Below are 17,827 nucleotides of genomic sequence, written 5' to 3'. Positions count from 1 at the left end.
GAAGCAAGCAGACCAAGTGAAGCTAATGTGGCTATTTAATTAATATACGAACATAGACAACCCAAGACAATTAAAAGTGTTTTGTTCTATATTGTTTAATCGTGTGAGTGAAGATTCTTATCGCATTTGGTCTTGTGTTTTTTTCACCCAGCTCTTAGACTGCTTGTCTTTTTGTGATTGTACTCTACTTCCTGTTTTGAGTGTTCCAATGAATGTTCCAATTATCAGATCATGCTCAGGAAAGAAATGAACCAGTAATCGTTGAAAAACTTCTACGAGTGAGAAAAGGTTGTTGGGAACAGACGTTGACAAGGCTCGTTCAAATACCAAATTGGAGCACCTTTTAGTTTGACAATGCATGAGTCTGGATGAAGTTGAATCCATTTTTTCAGCAGTCTTATACATTTTTCTCTTAAGTATCCAAATCAGGGATCGATGCTGAGTCACTCCTGGAATACGGTATGAATGAATTCATTCATGAAGGTACTTCGGTCTATCGCCCCTCCCAATGTCACTTCGACTGCTCTATGGCTGAGTCCCAATCCGTTTTTGTTGCAACCGTGGGCGGAGCGACGTGGTGGTTCGAGCGCTCGGCTTCTATCTCTTGTCACTCTGGACACTGATTTGAATTAGATACAGTATGCCAGTTGCCCAAATGCAGCATTTGACCCCTTGACACGAATAATATGTCGTAAATGATTTTGTAAAAATATAATATTGTGGTGACTGACCCACAAGGGAGAGACATTCACCAGAAATCTTTACCTATAATGCTCTTTTGTGTTTTGTTTTTTGCACGGCTGTCCATTCTTAATGTTATGTGTTGTGGTTTTATTTTGCTTTATGTTAACTGTCAAGCACTTTGTTACAGCTGCAACTGTTGTAAAAGTGCTATAGATTGTATTATATTCTGTGGTTAATGAGTTTAAATGGAATCTTGATGTGAAAAGATGAAAAACAGTCACTTGCTGCGTAAATAGTCAGTTTTGGTGTGGAGAATAAATGGGAGACGATTCACCATCACCTGCTTTATTACATTTCATCAGTATTACATTTGAACCCTTGACCATCCACATTCATCATCCATTTTGGGCAGTGGAGGTGGCAGATGTGCCCTGAAATATTCAGTGAAGTGGCATGATACTGGGGGTGCAGACCGCCCTTTCTTGAAATTCATGCCCACTGTGTCCAATGAGAATGACACTTCAAAATGTGCATTTAGCCACTATGTGTGTCAGACTCCAGGCTTTCGTAACAGGATTTGTCTTGACTCCACCTTCATTTGCAAGCGTCTCCAGCTCACATTCTCTGAATTTAGTTGGTAATCTGATTATCTGTTCATGCAGAATCATGAATTCCAACATTGGAACATGTTTATACTCATTTGCATATTCATTTTGGAGGGTGGCAAGGGAGGAATCTGGTGCTTTAGCACTAACACAGTGATTGAGATGCATGAAAGGAATGCGTTTGGATTCATCCACACGTACAGATTCATAGTTATGAATGATTTTTTTATGGGTGCAACATTTTCTAGATTTGGCTGTACATTGAGTTTCACTCTGAAATTCTTTGCACATGAGTTCCCAAGTTTCAATATCTGTATTACATGTGCGTTTACAGGATAAACAATGGCTGCCAAAATCAAAGCCGGGTCTGTGGTGGAGATGCAGGGTGACGAAATGACCCGGGTCATCTGGGAGCTTATTAAGCAGAAGCTCATCTTTCCCTACCTGGAACTTGACTTGCACAGGTACTAACACCAACATGAAATGTTGGAATGTATCACATTCACAGAGCTGTCAATCTATAGGAATTCACTTTCTGAGTTGTTTATTTTCATTTTCCCAATTTTAAAATACAACCAAGAACATTGCAGTATGACTGCAAACTGCAGTGTTTTACTTGACATGCATTTAATATTACTGTCCCAAAAAAAACACTCCAAATAATTTCATTTTCAGTGACATTTCAACAATGCATACACACATACATGCACATGTATTTATTTTAAAAATGATCATTTTCATGGTCATTTTTATGTGAAGACCTTTTCAAGGGGGCAGCACGGTAGACAACTGGTTAGCACGTCAGCCTCACAATGTCGAGGTGCAGAGTTCGATTTGGTATGCTGTTCGTCTGCTTAACGTCCTGGCCTCATAGCATGAGGTCCGGGGTTCAATTTCAACTGCGGTCTTCCCATGTGAAGTTTATATGTTCTCCCCATGCCTGAGTGGGTTTACCCCAACCGGGTACTCAGGCTTCTCTATCTTCACAGTACATGGTTTACTTTAAGGGTGCATAAAATTGTAAGACTGGGCTTTGGCTGCCAATTTAGAACTACTTTCGTCCTTCTGAGTTTACGTCGCCATTTCCCCATTGGTGTTGTAAAACTCTTTTCTATAGCCTTTGCTCACGCACTCAGATCATGCTCAGGAAAGAAATGAACCAGTAATCGTTGAAAAACTTCTACGAGTGAGAAAAGGTTGTTGGGAACAGACGTTGACAAGGCTCGTTCAAATACCAAATTGGAGCACCTTTTAGTTTGACAATGCATGAGTCTGGATGAAGTTGAATCCATTTTTTCAGCAGTCTTATACATTTTTCTCTTAAGTATCCAAATCAGGGATCGATGCTGAGTCACTCCTGGAATACGGTATGAATGAATTCATTCATGAAGGTACTTCGGTCTATCGCCCCTCCCAATGTCACTTCGACTGCTCTATGGCTGAGTCCCAATCCGTTTTTGTTGCAACCGTGGGCGGAGCGACGTGGTGGTTCGAGCGCTCGGCTTCTATCTCTTGTCACTCTGGACACTGATTTGAATTAGATACAGTATGCCAGTTGCCCAAATGCAGCATTTGACCCCTTGACACGAATAATATGTCGTAAATGATTTTGTAAAAATATAATATTGTGGTGACTGACCCACAAGGGAGAGACATTCACCAGAAATCTTTACCTATAATGCTCTTTTGTGTTTTGTTTTTTGCACGGCTGTCCATTCTTAATGTTATGTGTTGTGGTTTTATTTTGCTTTATGTTAACTGTCAAGCACTTTGTTACAGCTGCAACTGTTGTAAAAGTGCTATAGATTGTATTATATTCTGTGGTTAATGAGTTTAAATGGAATCTTGATGTGAAAAGATGAAAAACAGTCACTTGCTGCGTAAATAGTCAGTTTTGGTGTGGAGAATAAATGGGAGACGATTCACCATCACCTGCTTTATTACATTTCATCAGTATTACATTTGAACCCTTGACCATCCACATTCATCATCCATTTTGGGCAGTGGAGGTGGCAGATGTGCCCTGAAATATTCAGTGAAGTGGCATGATACTGGGGGTGCAGACCGCCCTTTCTTGAAATTCATGCCCACTGTGTCCAATGAGAATGACACTTCAAAATGTGCATTTAGCCACTATGTGTGTCAGACTCCAGGCTTTCGTAACAGGATTTGTCTTGACTCCACCTTCATTTGCAAGCGTCTCCAGCTCACATTCTCTGAATTTAGTTGGTAATCTGATTATCTGTTCATGCAGAATCATGAATTCCAACATTGGAACATGTTTATACTCATTTGCATATTCATTTTGGAGGGTGGCAAGGGAGGAATCTGGTACTTTAGCACTAACACAGTGATTGAGATGCATGAAAGGAATGCGTTTGGATTCATCCACACGTACAGATTCATAGTTATGAATGATTTTTTTATGGGTGCAACATTTTCTAGATTTGGCTGTACATTGAGTTTCACTCTGAAATTCTTTGCACATGAGTTCCCAAGTTTCAATATCTGTATTACATGTGCGTTTACAGGATAAACAATGGCTGCCAAAATCAAAGCCGGGTCTGTGGTGGAGATGCAGGGTGACGAAATGACCCGGGTCATCTGGGAGCTTATTAAGCAGAAGCTCATCTTTCCCTACCTGGAACTTGACTTGCACAGGTACTAACACCAACATGAAATGTTGGAATGTATCACATTCACAGAGCTGTCAATCTATAGGAATTCACTTTCTGAGTTGTTTATTTTCATTTTCCCAATTTTAAAATACAACCAAGAACATTGCGGTATGACTGCAAACTGCAGTGTTTTACTTGACATGCATTTAATATTACTGTCCCAAAAAAAACACTCCAAATAATTTCATTTTCAGTGACATTTCAACAATGCATACACACATACATGCACATGTATTTATTTTAAAAATGATCATTTTCATGGTCATTTTTATGTGAAGACCTTTTCAAGGGGGCAGCACGGTAGACAACTGGTTAGCACGTCAGCCTCACAATGTCGAGGTGCAGAGTTCGATTTGGTATGCTGTTCGTCTGCTTAACGTCCTGGCCTCATAGCATGAGGTCCGGGGTTCAATTTCAACTGCGGTCTTCCCATGTGAAGTTTATATGTTCTCCCCATGCCTGAGTGGGTTTACCCCAACCGGGTACTCAGGCTTCTCTATCTTCACAGTACATGGTTTACTTTAAGGGTGCATAAAATTGTAAGACTGGGCTTTGGCTGCCAATTTAGAACTACTTTCGTCCTTCTGAGTTTACGTCGCCATTTCCCCATTGGTGTTGTAAAACTCTTTTCTATAGCCTTTGCTCACGCACTCTTGTTCAATGATTACCCAAACATACACTTGTCAAAACACATCGCTGAGATTGCTGATTGTTGTTGATACCGAAACTTTTTTCTTTTCTTTTTTTTACTCATCATATTTCATGAATACAGGAATTTTCTCTGTGGTTGTGAAAAAAGTTCACATTGTCATATGTACGTTCCTTGAAGAGTTTTCTATCTATCTGACATAGCATATCTCAAGAATGTTGAGGTGATGTATGACATCTTATTTTATGTTAAGTGTCAAATAACCAACATCACATCACAATGGCTCAGGAAAGAGAAAGTAGGGGGAAGGTCATGGCTGTTTTCAAATAAAATCTGGACATGCAAGTAAAGCAGGTTAATTCCTTTTGTGGACGCAGTATTTCAAGTCTTGCATGAGGTGCCCAAAGACGGCTAATGAGGAATAACTGGTGCAGAAAATGGATGGAAGGATTAGGTGAATTCAATGCCAGCAGAAGTGTAGACCATTGCCTTTGAAATCCTTTGACTTCATGTATTTAACTGCCCCCCTTTTCTAAATCCATCACAGCTATTGTCCTTTTACACAGACAACTCATCACCTGGCTTCTGCACATAACAATTAAAACTAAGAAAGAGAAACATACTGTCAACATTTTCATCCCTTTGTTTAAAAAATGATACAGTGGTACCGCAGCTTATGAAGTTAAGTGGTTCCCAGAAAGTGTGTGTAAGGCAAAAAGTTCATCTGCCAAACATGTATTTCCCATGAAAAAAAAAATGAAAAATTAGAATAATCCATTCTCAGGTCCCCAGAAAACATAATGTTCTATGAAATAAACCTTAAAACTACACAAAGTATACCTTATTTTATGTATACTAAATGTATTATTGTATTGTACTTAAATAAATAAACTGTACTACATAATAAAGTTGTTTTATTTACCTTTGTGATGGTAGTTGTCAATGGATGACGAACTTCCTGGTTGCCTCTTGATGATATCTGAGTGAAGTTGCCGTGCTTTCTCGGTGATAATACCCTCACTCACAATGTCCCCTGCTAGCTGCTTTTCATTAATCCAAATCAACAGAAGTTTCTCAAACTCTTCTATAGCCTGAAACCGTTGTAGACAACACAGAAACACCCTTAGCCACACGTAGCAATGGTCAACTTAGCATACTGGTACTGGGACGCGAAGTCACACAAAAGCACACTCAACCATAATTTTCTTTTGTGTCCTTTTCGGCTTAACACTAGCCTGTGGTGGGGTCTTTTTCGGTCCCAAAATAGCAAAAGTATCCTTGATAACAAACCACGTATGCACTCAAAGGGGGTGTGGAAAAGTAGTCTGCCAGCCACCGTGGCTGTGTGGTTCAGTTTGTTTGCCGAAAACCAGTTCGTATGCCAAGATTGTATTCTCGCGAATTTCATGTTTGTAAGGTAAAATAGTTGGTAAGCTAAAGTGTTCGTAAGCTGAGGTATCGCTGTATTTCAAATTGACAGTGCAGAAAATGTACAAACATGATGACTCAGTTACTTGTTTGGTCTGTAAAATGCAGTGTAAAGAAAAGGAGCAGGGGACGCTATACAGGTTGATCTCTAGTTGGCTCGTACAACCTGCAAAGTAGTATGAGCCTCAGGGTTTTTTTATTCTTGCATGCATTTTTTTTGTCAATAGCAATAAAAAGCATCGATCGAGATACCAATCATGAATGTCGATGTCCAATTGATCAAATGATCATGGGGGCTTTTTGCAACTCTATGTGATTTGAAGATTGTTTTAAAAACTTTTCAGAAATACAAATAAACCAAATGTCACGTGTGTGACTAAAAACGTTTCCCTCCTCACCTTTCCAGTTATGACCTTGGAATGGAGAACCGTGACGCCACGGATGACCGTGTGACGGTGGAGGCAGCTGAGGCGGTGCGGCGCTACAGCGTGGGCATCAAGTGTGCCACCATCACGCCAGATGAGAAACGGGTGGAAGAGTTCAAACTGAAACAGATGTGGCGCTCACCCAACGGGACAATTCGGAACATACTCGGTGGCACTGTCTTCAGGGAAGCCATCATCTGCTGCAACATTCCTCGCCTGGTTCCCGGCTGGGTTAAGCCCATCATCATTGGCAGGCACGCCCATGGAGATCAGGTAAATGTCTGGTTGTTAGACACAGCGTTGCAGGTGCGCCTGCTTTAAAGGACAACCGACGTCTCCGGACTAGTTGTGTCCATAATTTGTAAAATGGCTTCAAATAACGTCTACTGAGCGTATTTTACAAAGATTCCACCGCATATAGCTATATTTTACGTTTTAAGACTCGCGCTGAATATTCCGGAAGTCTTGTTTTTGAGTTGATACGAGTCCGTACGTGACGTCACTGAAGGAACGCCCCTGACCGAAAAAAGGACACATTGTAGCAGGCCTTCCATCACGTCAATGCATTTTGCTGTGCTTGTTTGTTCTGAAAACGTCATGTTGCACCAAAAAGAGCCAGAGGAGGGCGACCAAGCTCCATATAAGGAATTTATCAGCCTGTGGAAACGGGCTGATTAATTCCTCACAGGAGCTCGGTCGCCATTTTCTGCCTCTTTTTTGGTGATCCATTTCCCCTCAATGTTGCCTCAAAATGGCAGGGAATAAATTCTTTAATTGGTTGTAAACATGTATGCTTTCCTCTTCAGAACTATTTGAATCATATTCATAACTGGATGTGTAACAATAAAGCATATTCTCCGAATCTGAAGCCATTGTTTTGATTCTCCAGCAATGCAAGACGTCTTGGCGTGATGTCACGAACTGGGGGCGGGACTTTCAGTCACTTTCAGTCATTTTTATTGGTGTTGGCCTTTGAATAAAAATATCATACTGCGTGTTTTGGGTATTTTAGATGCTATAAAACGTTTTTCTGATGTCAGTTAAAAAACAAAAAAGTGACGTCGGTTGCCCTTTAAAGGACAACCGACGTCCCTTTTTTGTTTCCTAACTGACATCAGAAAAACGTTTTATAGCATCTAAAATACCCAAAACACGCAATATGATATTTTTATTCAAATGCAAAACACCAATAAAAATGACTTAAAGTGTCCAAAATCTGCAAAAAATTGAGCTGCGAATTGGGCATTTTCAGAAAGTCCCGCCCCCAGTTTGTGACGTCACGCCAAGACGTCTTGCATTGCTGGACAATCAAAACAATGGCTTCAGATTCGGATAATATGTTTTCTTGTTACACATCCAGTTATGAATATGATTCAAATAATTCTGAAGAGGAAAGCATACATGTTTGCAATCGATTAAAGATTTTTTTCCGTGTCATTTTGAGGCAAACGGGCAGGGGGAATGTCTCACCCAAAAAGAGGCAATAAAATGGCCACCGAGCTGTGAGGAATGCATCAGCCGTTTCCACAGGCTGATATATTCTTTCAATGGAGCTTGGACTCCCTCTGCTGGCGGCTTTTGGCTGTAACACACGGTTTTCGAAAAAAAACAGTACAGCAAAATACATTGACGTGATGGAAAGATGCTACAATGCGTCTTTTTTACGGTCAGGAGGCGGTCCTTTTCTGACGTCACGTGAGTACTCATCACCAACTCAAAAACAAGACTTCCTGAATGTTCAGCGCAAGTCTTAAAACGTAAAATATAGCTATATGCGGTGGAATCTTATTAAAATACGCTCAGTAGAAGTCATTTGAAGCCATTTTACAAATTATGGACACAACTTGTCCGGAGACGTCGGTTGTCCTTTAAGTAAAGTGTAATTTCATTTATTGCTGAACAAACAGTTAACTCTCTCTCTCTCTCTCTCTCTCTCTCTCTCTCTCTCTCTCTCTCTCTCTCTCTCTCTCTCTCTCTCTCTCTCTCTCTCTCTCTCTCTCTCTCTCTCTCTCTCTCTCTCTCTCTCTCTCACTCTGTCTCTCTCTTTCTCTCAATCTCTCCCTCTCTGTCTCTTTCTCTCCCTTTCTCTGTCTGTCTGTCTCTGTCTATGTCTCTGTCTCTCTCTCTGTATCTCTGTCTCTCTCTTTCTCTCAATCTCTCCCTCTCTGTCTCTTTCTCTCCCTTTCTGTCTGTCTGTCTGTCTGTCTATGTCTCTGTCTATCTCTGTCTCTCTCCTTTTCTCTGTGTCTCTATATATTTCACTCTCGCTCTTTGTCTCTCCCTCTCTCTCTGTCTCTGTCTCACTTTCTGTCTGTGCGTCTCTCTGTCTCTATCTGCCTCTATCTCTGTCTCTCTCTCTATTTCTCTCTCTCTCTCTCTCTCTCTCTCTCTCTCTCTCTCTCTCTCTCTCTCTCTCTCTCTCTCTCTCTCTCTCTCTCTCTCTCTCTCACCCACACACACACACTCTCTATCTCTGTCTCTCATTCTTTGTCTCTCTCTTTCCTTTTCTCTGTCTCTCTGTCTCTTTCTCTCTGTCTCTCTGTTTCTTTGCCTCTGTCTCTCTGTCGCTCTCTCTCACAGTATTTCTCTCTGTCTCTCCCTCTCATTCTGTGTCTCTCTCCCTTTCCTTTTCTCAGTCTCTCTGTCCCTGTCTGTCTCTTTGCCTCTCTCTCTCTCTCTCTGTCTCTCTCTCTCTCTCGCTCTCTCTCTCTCTCTCTCTCTCTCTCTCTCTCTCTCTCTCTCTCTCTCTCTCTCTCTCTCTCTCTCTCTTTCTCTCCAATTTGTGGTTATTTCAGACATTACTCTGTTGTCAAGAGATGGACGGTAAGATTATGTTTCATAAGTTGTCCTTTGGACCATCATGTTCTGTCCCACAGGCCAATGTCAACAGCACCCTGGGCCCGGAGCAATAACTACATCTAGGTGAAGTGTCATGCAGCGCAAAGTTGTGCAATGTTTATGAAAAGCATCTCCTCTCTTGTATCTCTTGACGTTCACAGGCCCGGTTCTTACTTTCAATGTCACTTTGAGTGATGGATTTCTAAAGCATTTACAATTCCTTGTTCCTCACAGTACAAAGCCACTGACTTTGTGGTTCCTGGGCCGGGCAAAGTGGAGATGATCTACACGCCTGTAAGTGGAGAGCAGGTCAAGTTTGTAGTCCACAATTTTGAAGGTATGCGCTGGTGTTGCATGTTGTCGCTCATACTCAAGTAATTGACAGCTGCATGGGTGTAGAATCACCCAAATGAGTTCTGAGTTAGGAATTCATAATTAACATGTTCATGTTCTTATGCAATCATGGATTTTACTGATTTTTATCTTTGAAATGGGAAGTCAAGTGAAAAATATACATATTACAATTATATGCACTTTAACCTGACGTTCTTATTCATAATTTGCAGAAAAATCCATCTATTTTTATGTCTCAGGGGGAAGCCATTTTGTCATTTGTTGTCAGCTGAAAATTACATCACAGTTCCAAAGGGCTCAGGTAATGACTGTCACGGCAAACCTGTTTGATGTGTTCGGTCATGAGGCTTTAGCAACCTGAGTCCTGAGGCAGAGCATGTCCTGCCAACAACTCCAGTCGTGTCCATATTCTTTGCAGAGCAAATAGAATACTGTGTATGACTGAACTATTATCTTATCTGTCCACATGCGTTGCTGCTCCATTTGGTTTCAAATATCTAAAAGGGCTATATAACACACCCACATCATTAGCAGTCATTGCCCATGTTAACGTTGGCCTTCAAATATTAGATTAAAGGCTCAACAAAGTTTTAAATATGCAACATGCCATGATGTGTTTTTTTTTAATTTGGAAATAAAATTAAATTGAGTGACAATAAATAGCTTGAAGCCATTTTTTTAAACCAATTGTGACGTTGCCAGCATGCAGCACTTGTATCTTCGTGCTTGCAAGTCAAAAATAGTAAAACAAATGTGGAAGTCTGACCACACGTATCTCAAGGCAATACTCCATTATTCTTAATAATTTGTGTATGATTTATTTTATTCATTTCCACATTTCTAATTTTAACAGTCTCCCAGGAATTTCAGTTGACAGAAAAATGGCTCCCCCTGAGATGGCTCAAAATGGGCAGATTTTGCTGCTTAACTCACTCCACAAATGGATTATTCATTGGAATGGGGTTCATCCAATATATTGGAAAGAAAATGTTTGGTAAAGGTTTATGTCATGATGAAAAATTGGATTAAAATGTACGCAAGGAACATTGTCTACACTGCGCGTATTTGTGTGTAGGCACCGGTGGCGTTGCTTTGGGGATGTACAATACGGACAAATCCATCAGGGACTTTGCTCACAGCTCCTTTCAAATGGCTTTGGTGAAATGCTGGCCTCTGTACCTCAGCACCAAGAACACTATTCTGAAGAAGTATGATGGACGATTCAAAGACATTTTCCAGGAGATCTATGAGAAGTATGTACACGCATTTACACAGAAACACACACACGGTCACAAAATTTTCTCTTTCATCGTACTTCGGAAACTACAATTCAAAAACACAAAATCAAATCCATCACCAGCAAATCCAATGAAACAACAGCTTAGTGAGTAACCTGAGGCTCCAGAGCTGCATTTGACTTTAGAAAAGAAATTGTTTCATTTCAAGTATGCTATATTTTAGTTTGTTTGGCTTTCAAATATCATTCTTGATTTAAAAGCGATGGTGCTTTTTGTAAAAAAAAATGTTGCTCAATATATGTGGCACGGGCACAGATAAGCAACACCAAGATTCATTGAGCTATTTGGCTGCTGGTATGTAAACCATGGATGAATCCAACAAACAAGACGTTTTTTTAAAGCATAGCATTGATTGCAATGATTGTAAAATGAAGATCTTATTATAACGGTAATGGTTTTAGTCTGGAACAGTTCCACTGCTTTTAACTCATTCACTGCCGTTCATGAATTTATTGGGGAATTGAAAATGACGTAGAGCGCCATTCCCGAATTGGTTCGGGTTTTGTTTTTTCATGCTTGTGTGTAGATAAAGCGCTGGCCATGGCCTCTGACAATGTTTTCCCCGTCCACAAGGGGGCAGAATTTTTTTCATGTTAGCGCTTTGTTCCAGATTCAGCCGTTGTTAAAGCACTATATAAACCAATATGTATGCAATGTATTTTGGACAACCACCCTCATTTCAAGCTCAGCTAACTCCAGACCCATTTAATTTAGCAATTAACTCTAGAAAAATGAACTTTTTTTCCGATGAAAGAAGAGAGTCTAAGGTTTCTAACGCTGTATTAAATGTTTATGTAGTCCTAAAACTCAATATTCTGTGGGTCCTGGAATTCAAGTGATTATGACAAAAACCCTGAAGTGGACACATTTTTGCACGTATCGCAGTGAATGCGTTAATATTATCTCTGGATTTTTTTTAATAGATACTCACACCTCTACTTATACTTACTCGACAGGGAATACCGTCCACAGTTTGAGGCCAAAGGCATTTGGTACGAGCACCGTCTGATTGATGACATGGTGGCCCAAGCGATGAAGTCAGATGGAGGCTTCATTTGGGCCTGCAAAAACTACGATGGAGATGTACAATCCGACTCTGTGGCTCAAGGTTGGTACAATTGACCAGAAAAACAAATCTGAAAGGCAGCAACATGGCTTTTCAGGATTTAGGTTTCAGCTACTTTAGCAGGGTATGAGGACCAGTGTGTTGGCTTCCATAAATATCCTTGTTAGTATGGAGCATTTCGGATCACAATGAGCTTGTGTTGTGACTAATTGACAAGTTGAACAGATGCTGCAGATTTCTAACTTGCAGTGCGATCATCACACACAAGTTTTATAAAGTGTCCTTTTTGTTTCGAGTTTTGTTCTGCTCACTTTCTGACATTTTACCACATTTAAATATCTCAACAAATTAAAACCATTCAAATATTGACAAAACATGTTACTCACATCCCCAAAAATTCCCACTAACTTTACAATTCATTTTTTTTTTCGACATGCCTCCACCACCATTCAAACAAACATTTGAGTGAATGAGACATTCCGCTCAATTATGTTCCTCATCATTCACTTTTTAACTTGAAATTGTCCAGATCATTCAGAATATTAAGTAAACTAATTTTTACATTCTCAAATTTTCATTTCAGTTTTAGGCACCGAACCCTGCCACAAGTAGCGAAAATAGCGGAAATCCCCAAATGATTAATGATTTTCCATGCTAACGTTACATGACATCTTAAGGAACTCCGCAAACCGCAGAGGTAGAAGATGCGGTTCCTTTTCTTCTACGGCTTACTCTCGAAGTTGCTTATGTCAATCATCTTCACAATTTTTTTCAAAATCAGTTAAAGCCAAACGGACATAATTACCACAGGCCTAGAGCGCCCTATGATTTCATGTGAAAATAATGTGTGAAATAATACAATGTCATCCTTTCACACATACGTCGCTCCAGAGACAACATTGCACAAATGGCAAAACTATGGAACAAAACTTCATTTTATTGTCCAAAAAATAAAATATGTGCTTGTTAAAATGGGGCCTCCATCGTAAAGGGTTGGAAAAACAAAAAACACGCAGTATCTGCTTTTTTCCGCTTACAGGCTACGGCTCCTTGGGAATGATGACCAGCGTGCTGATCTGTCCTGACGGACGGACCGTAGAGTCAGAGGCGGCGCATGGAACAGTGACGCGGCACTACAGGCAACACCAGCAAGGAAAAGAGACCTCCACAAACCCTATCGGTAGTGAACATTATCGATAAGTCAAATATGGATGTTATGTTGATGTTTGAGAATGATTGTGGCATCCTATTACTTGCAGCTTCCATCTTTGCGTGGACACGGGGCCTCCTCCATCGAGCTAAGTTGGACAACAACACAGAGCTCCGTGTGTTCTCTGAAGCGCTCGAAGCTGTTTGCGTCGAGACCATTGAGGCGGGCTTCATGACAAAGGATTTGGCCATCTGCATCAAAGGCCTGCCAAAGTTAGTACAGTCAAACCTCGGTTTTCGAACGTCTCGGTTCTCATCCCATTCGATTTTCAACCAAAAATGTCATATTTTTTATGCCCCGGTATACAACCTAAATTTGGTTCTCAGCCAAACTGAGTGCATCTGAATGCATCACTCGACTACCCTCTGCTTCCTCATATGTCACTTCCTTATATGTCACGTCTGCATTATTGTCTCATTGTGACCGACGCATTAATATTGTTGTTGTTTTATTTTTGCGAAAATGCTGACATATTTGGTTAAGATCTCCAGAATAGTATGATTTTAAAGCAAGCAGAGGATGGTTTGAAAAGTTAGTGTGCCCTGTGTTTGCCCAAAGACAGCTGGGATAGGTGCCAACACGCCCCATGGCAGAAAGATAGAGAGATTTTTATGTACAGATGTTAATGTTGATGTTAAAAAATTGTGAAAATAAAAGTTTGTTTTTATAGAATTTTACACATGACCTGCTCTATTATTAAGTTTTTATCCGGTTTATGTGATGAAATAGTTAAAAAGTTGTTTTCTAGACTTTGAACGGATTAAGATTTTTTACATTGATTTTAATGGAAAGTGATGTTTCGGTTTTTGAACAAATCGGTTTTCGAACAGGTTTCTGAAACGGATTATGGTCGAAAACTGAGGTATCACTGTATTGTTAAAACAGTCACAATGAGGTGGAAAATGTAAGGGGTAATCAGCTATTACGTGACTTTTCAGAATGAACCTAAAATGCAATGCTTTTGACCTCCACAGTCCGATAAGCATGAGTTTCACTACAAATAAAAGAAATTGATGATTCTAACTGATTTTAATTGCCCATATTCATAGTTTAGCTACTCAGAGACACCAATTCCTATCATCGCCTATCAGAAACTTTCTGGATATTTTGGCAAGAATAAAATGACAAATGTGCGCCATTCTCCAACGATGCTGCACAATGTGAATATTTTACTTTGAATTTCTTTCTGAGCGTAGTTTCAAGTGGAGTGTGTGCAGGGAGCTCTAGATTTTTTTTGCACAGAAAGCAGGACATATAGAGTGCAAGGCACAAACCTTTTAAGAGACACCATGGAAAAATAGTCAACAGGTTGAAACAAAAGTCAGGGAGTGACTTGTTGACAATGTTAAGGAAGTTATTCTTTGTTTCAAATTGACCTATATGTATTCCTTTTCCCCCCTTTTTATGTTAAAATGGATAGAATATTTTGCACAGGGTACTTCAAAAAAATTGAGAGAGATGTACATTCATGATGCAAATGTTTTCTTAGGTGATTGGAGGAGGGGGGCACATTAAAGAAAATAATTTATAATAATTATACATAGAACCAATATTGCTCAGTAATAGTCCGTCTTTTTGTTAGTAGAAATTATTGTAAGTATGTATTGGCCTGGTAGCTTGTCAATCAAAACCTGATAAATTTTTCTACATATCTTCCTCTGCTTGCTTACAGCGTGACGCGCAGTGATTACCTGAACACCTTCGAGTTCCTGGACAAGCTGGCGGAGAACCTGAAGGCCAAGCTAGCCAATCAGCCCAAGTTGTGATGCATATGAATGTAAAGCAAGTGCACACAAACACGCACGCACGCACACACACACACACACACACACACACACACACACACACACACACACACACACACACACACACACACACACACACACATGCACGCACACAAACACTAATGTAGGCTCTCAGACATTGCTTCTGCTTGAGGCTTTCTCATCACACAGAATCAGGCAAGTCTCAGCCATCCAGGCCAGTCCCAGCCCTCATATCCAGCAGGACTTTACTTTGGACTAGAAATACATTCATTACTTCAAACAGGAAGTGTGAGTGGGCTGAACTGTACTCAACTGAAGTACTAATACAGAAAAGGTCGACTGTCACGGTCCAATATAAAACATGTAATTCCAATTTTTGTGTGTTGTCTTTTGATTTGAAAAATAACAAAAATATTTTTGGGGTTTTCACTAAATGAAAACAAAAATGTGGAGCTCGACGCTTTTTATTGCACAGTGTCCGACTGACAAGCTCCAAGCAAATAGATTTTTAATAGTTTTAAGAAATTATATTCAACTGGTTTTATTTCTCTCTTAAAGGACAACCGACGTCTCCGGACAAGTTGTGTCCATAATTTGTAAAATTGCTTCAAATGACTTTGACTGAGCGTATTTTACAAAGATTCCACCGCATATATTTTACGTTTTAAGACTCACACTGAATATTCAGGAAGTCTTGTTTTTGAGTTGGTGACGTCACTGAAGGAATGCCCCTGACCGAAAAAAAAAGACACATTGAAGCAGTCCTTCCATCACGGCAATGTATTTTGCTGTACTTGTTTGGTGTGAAAACCTCGTGTTGCACCAAAAAGCCGCCAGAAGAGGGCAACCAAGCTCCACGGAAGGAATTTATCAGCCTGTGGAAACGGCCTGACTAATTCTCTACACGGCTTTGTCACCATTTTCTGCCTCCCTTGGGTGCGACATTTCCCACCCCTGATGCCTCAAAATGACACGGAATAAATTCTTTAATCGATTGCAAACGTGTGTTCTTCAAAACTATTTGAATCATATTCATAATTGCATGTGTAACAAGAAAGCATATTCTCCGAATCTGAAGCCATTGTTTTGATTCTCCAGCACGTCACTAACTGGGGGCGGGACTTTCTGAAAATGCCCAATTCGCAGCTCAATTTTTTGCAAATGTTGGACACTTTAAGTCATTTTTATTGGTGTTTTGCATTTGAATAAAAACGCAGTATGATAATACTGCGTGTTTTGGGTATTTTAGATGATATAAAACGTTTTTGTGATGTCAGTTAGGAAACAAAAAAGTGACATCGGTTGTCCTTGAAGTTTACTTCATTTACAATAGTCTGTATTACTGTCTGTGTTGTCTATTTGCATCTTTGTAACAATATCCTGCCATAGAATATTGTATGGCAGTCAATCTCATGTTTTTATTTCATGTTTCTTTCAAAAATAAATACGCAAATGTTTTCATGAACGTTATCATTGATATTGTCTGACAATCTGTTATGTTGAACGCTGTTTTATAAAAACAGCTGACACTCCAGACATTTTTTTGACATTGAAGATCACAAAAATGTCTGTTTTTTGAGACAATATAATCAATTGAGGGGCGGCCCGGTAGTCGAGTGGTTAGCACACCGGCTTCACAGTGCAGAGGTCGCCGGTTCGCGTCCCGGTCCGGCCTCCCTGTGTGGAGTTTGCATGTTCTCCCCGGACCCGCGTGGGTTTTCTCCGGGTCCTCCGGTTTCCTCCCACACTCCAAAAACATGCATGGCAGGCAGACTGACCGCTCCAAATTGTCCCTAGGTGTGAGTGTGAGAGTGACTGTTGTACGTCTTCGTGTGCCCTGCGATTGGCTGGCAACCAATTCAGGGTGTCCCCCGCCTCGTGCCCGAAGACAGCTGAGATAGGCTCCAGCAACCCCCGCGACCCTAATGAGGAATAAGCGGCACGGAAAATGAGATGAGAGAGATGAGATAATCAATTGATTGTGTTTACTTCAAATTTTTGAATACATTCAGCATTTAATGTCATTTAATATTTGTTTTATTCATGCAGCAGTCAAGTTGTATGAAAGCTGATTCCAATTAATTTGGGATGTTGTGTCAAACATAAAAACAGAATCCATGCCATAAATTTGAAGGTAATACTTACCGGCTAAAAACAAAAATGTGATCAGTACAAACAAATATCTTGTATTTGTAGTGTATTCAATTACATCTTGGATGAGCAGAATTTTAAAGTTGTTGTAATGTTTTTTTAATTTATGTTTAAAACAACATCCCAATTTATTGGAATTAGGTTTGAAAGAATACACATTTTAGATCATCTTTGGACACTTGTTTTAAACATTATTAGAATTTTTGTGAATGAAAAAAGTAGCTTGTCCTGTCGTCCAGTGGTAAGTGCAGCGACTTCACAATGCGGTCTTCCTGTATTGAGTTTGCAAGTTCCCCATGTAGGAGAACGGTGATCTCGTCCCACATTTTAAAAAAAACTTCAAATTGTCCCAGGCGAGCTGGGTGACATAGACTCTCCAGCGTGTCCTGGGTCATCCCCAGGGTCTTCTGCCAGTGGGGCGTCCAGGAGGCATCCTGATCAGATGCCTGAGCCACCTCATCTGGCTCTTCTATGTGGAGGAGAAGCGGCTCGAGTCGGAGCCCCTTATGTATGACCGAGCTTCTAACCTTATCTCTAAGGGAGAGCCCGGACACCCCACGGAGAAAGCTTATTTCAGCCGCTTGTATCTGGGATCGCGTTTTTTCGGTCACGGCCCACAGCTCATCACCATAGATGAGGGTTGGGACGTAGATCGACCGGTAAATTCAGAGCTTT

General features: G+C 40.4%; 1 protein-coding gene across 1 annotated transcript; it reads left to right on the top strand.

Annotated features, from left to right (window-relative positions):
* Positions 1 to 3,799: 3,799 nt before the first annotated feature.
* idh1 (isocitrate dehydrogenase (NADP(+)) 1) lies at positions 3,800 to 16,471 on the top strand. Its single transcript, XM_089002553.1, has 8 exons — positions 3,800 to 3,950; positions 6,451 to 6,742; positions 9,542 to 9,644; positions 10,737 to 10,914; positions 11,916 to 12,067; positions 13,065 to 13,205; positions 13,285 to 13,447; positions 14,908 to 16,471. Exons 1-8 carry the CDS (start codon positions 3,829 to 3,831, stop codon positions 14,999 to 15,001), a joined length of 1,245 nt encoding a protein of 414 aa, XP_088858679.1. The 5' UTR covers positions 3,800 to 3,828; the 3' UTR covers positions 15,002 to 16,471.
* Positions 16,472 to 17,827: the final 1,356 nt, after the last annotated feature.

Source organism: Hippocampus bargibanti, linkage group LG08, assembly GCF_051943395.1.
Source record: "Hippocampus bargibanti isolate YZ-2025 linkage group LG08, ASM5194339v1, whole genome shotgun sequence".
Taxonomy (NCBI): domain Eukaryota; kingdom Metazoa; phylum Chordata; class Actinopteri; order Syngnathiformes; family Syngnathidae; genus Hippocampus; species Hippocampus bargibanti.
This window is presented reverse-complemented; position numbering and strand designations above follow the sequence as displayed.

Bases quoted from the DNA above. Each gene is read 5' to 3' on its own strand.
- idh1 (XM_089002553.1), top strand. From the start codon at position 3,829: ATGGCTGCCAAAATCAAAGCCGGGTCTGTGGTGGAGATGCAGGGTGAC. The intron at 3,951-6,450 runs GTACTAACACCA...TCACCTTTCCAG, and splicing joins CTGGAACTTGACTTGCACAG to TTATGACCTTGGAATGGAGA. The intron at 12,068-13,064 runs GTTGGTACAATT...TTCCGCTTACAG, and splicing joins ATCCGACTCTGTGGCTCAAG to GCTACGGCTCCTTGGGAATG.